Source organism: Trachymyrmex cornetzi, unplaced genomic scaffold (assembly GCF_001594075.2).
Source record: "Trachymyrmex cornetzi isolate Tcor2-1 unplaced genomic scaffold, Tcor1.1 scaffold928, whole genome shotgun sequence".
In the NCBI taxonomy this organism is placed as follows: Eukaryota; Metazoa; Arthropoda; class Insecta; order Hymenoptera; family Formicidae; genus Trachymyrmex; species Trachymyrmex cornetzi.
In genome coordinates, this window is record NW_017300276.1 from 229,455 (window position 1) to 230,924 (window position 1,470).

Consider the following 1,470-nt stretch of genomic DNA (forward strand, 5'->3'; position numbering starts at 1 on the left):
ACGTTTAGCACAAGGAGCGAGCAATAATCTCGTTAATGAATTAGAACAACGTGATCATGAAAAATTTTTTAATTATTTCCGAATGGAACCGGTACTTTTTGAGAAATTATTACAATTAGTCGGACCTTCAATTACTAAACAATCTGCAGTTCGAGAAGCTATTCCACCTGAAACAAGGCTACATATTACCATAAGGTTCTTGGCATCTGGAGATAGTACGCGATCCTTATCATATGCTTTCCGTGTTGGACACAATACCATCTCTAAAATAGTGTCAGAGACTTGATAAGCCATTTGGCAATGTTTGAAAGATACTGCTTTTATAAAAAATAATGAAGAGAGCTGGCAAAATGTTATTAATGATTTTGAAAGGCTCTGGAATTTTCCAAATTGTATGGGAACCATAGATGGAAAACATATAACTTTACAGGTATATATGATAAAATGCAATATTAAAAATAAAAACTAATCAATTATATACTAACACTGCTGATAAATGTATTTCATTATAGGCTCCACCGAATTCCGGCTCGACATATTTCAATTACAAAAGAGACCATAGTATTAATCTCCTAGCAATCAGCGACGCCAAATATCACTTTATTGTTGTCGACATCGGAGGCGAAAGCAGACAGAGCGACGGAGGAGTTTTTCGGAACAGCCTTATTGTAAATTATGTCGAAAGTGGTTCATTAAAGCTGCTAAATCCGAAGCCAATTGAAATTGATGGAATAGCTCTCCCTTATGTGCTGCTAGCTGATGAAGCCTTTCCATTGAGTAACTTTATAATGAGGCCGTACCCACGGAGTGGCAGATTGGACTTGTCAAAAAAAGTATTTAATTACAGGCTTAGTAGAGCAAGACGAGTGGTAGAAAGTGCTCTTGGAATATTGGTAGAGAGATGGAGAATTTACAGAAGGCCAATAATATCAAGTGTTGCTAATGCAAAGAAAATTGTGCAAGCAACAGTAGTGTTGCATAATTTTATTATTAATAATGAAGAACAATTGCAATTACCACGTAGGTATGTGAATATTAATGAAGGTGACTTCAATTCACCAATGAATTCAGGAGAGCTTCGCTCATTGCCAATCTGTAGAGGAAGAACATCTCAAAGTGGAATCGAAGTTCGACACGCATACACTGCATTTTTTAATGGAAATGGCGCATTACCTTATCAATGGGAAAAAGCTGTACAGAACAATTTTTAATTGTACAGAAATGATAATAAATATATATATATTTAAAACAAATATTAAAATTATTATAATTTACCTGAATCTTTACAAATAATTAAAAAATTTCAATAAAGCTATTTAGAAACATATAAAATTATTTATTATTTCGTAATATGTTAAACTTCACATTACTTTAACTTGTATAAAAGTAATATCATAATAAAATAAAATATAAAAATGAAAAGCACAAATTTAATGCAATGAATTTTCCAATTCATAAAGATCGGTTAGT

General features: G+C 32.4%; 1 protein-coding gene across 1 annotated transcript; it reads left to right on the forward strand.

The window, feature by feature from the left end:
• Positions 1-331: 331 nt before the first annotated feature.
• LOC108769692 (uncharacterized) lies at positions 332-1,211 on the forward strand. Its single transcript, XM_018520810.1, has 2 exons — positions 332-430; positions 513-1,211. Exons 1-2 carry the CDS (start codon positions 395-397, stop codon positions 1,209-1,211), a joined length of 735 nt encoding a protein of 244 aa, XP_018376312.1. The 5' UTR covers positions 332-394.
• Positions 1,212-1,470: the final 259 nt, after the last annotated feature.

What these genes read in the sequence shown, in the direction of transcription:
- LOC108769692 (XM_018520810.1), top strand. Translation starts at nt 395, where the DNA reads ATGGGAACCATAGATGGAAAACATATAACTTTACAG. An exon ending in GAAAACATATAACTTTACAG is followed by an intron (nt 431 to 512) that starts GTATATATGATA and finishes ATTTCATTATAG; the next exon opens with GCTCCACCGAATTCCGGCTC.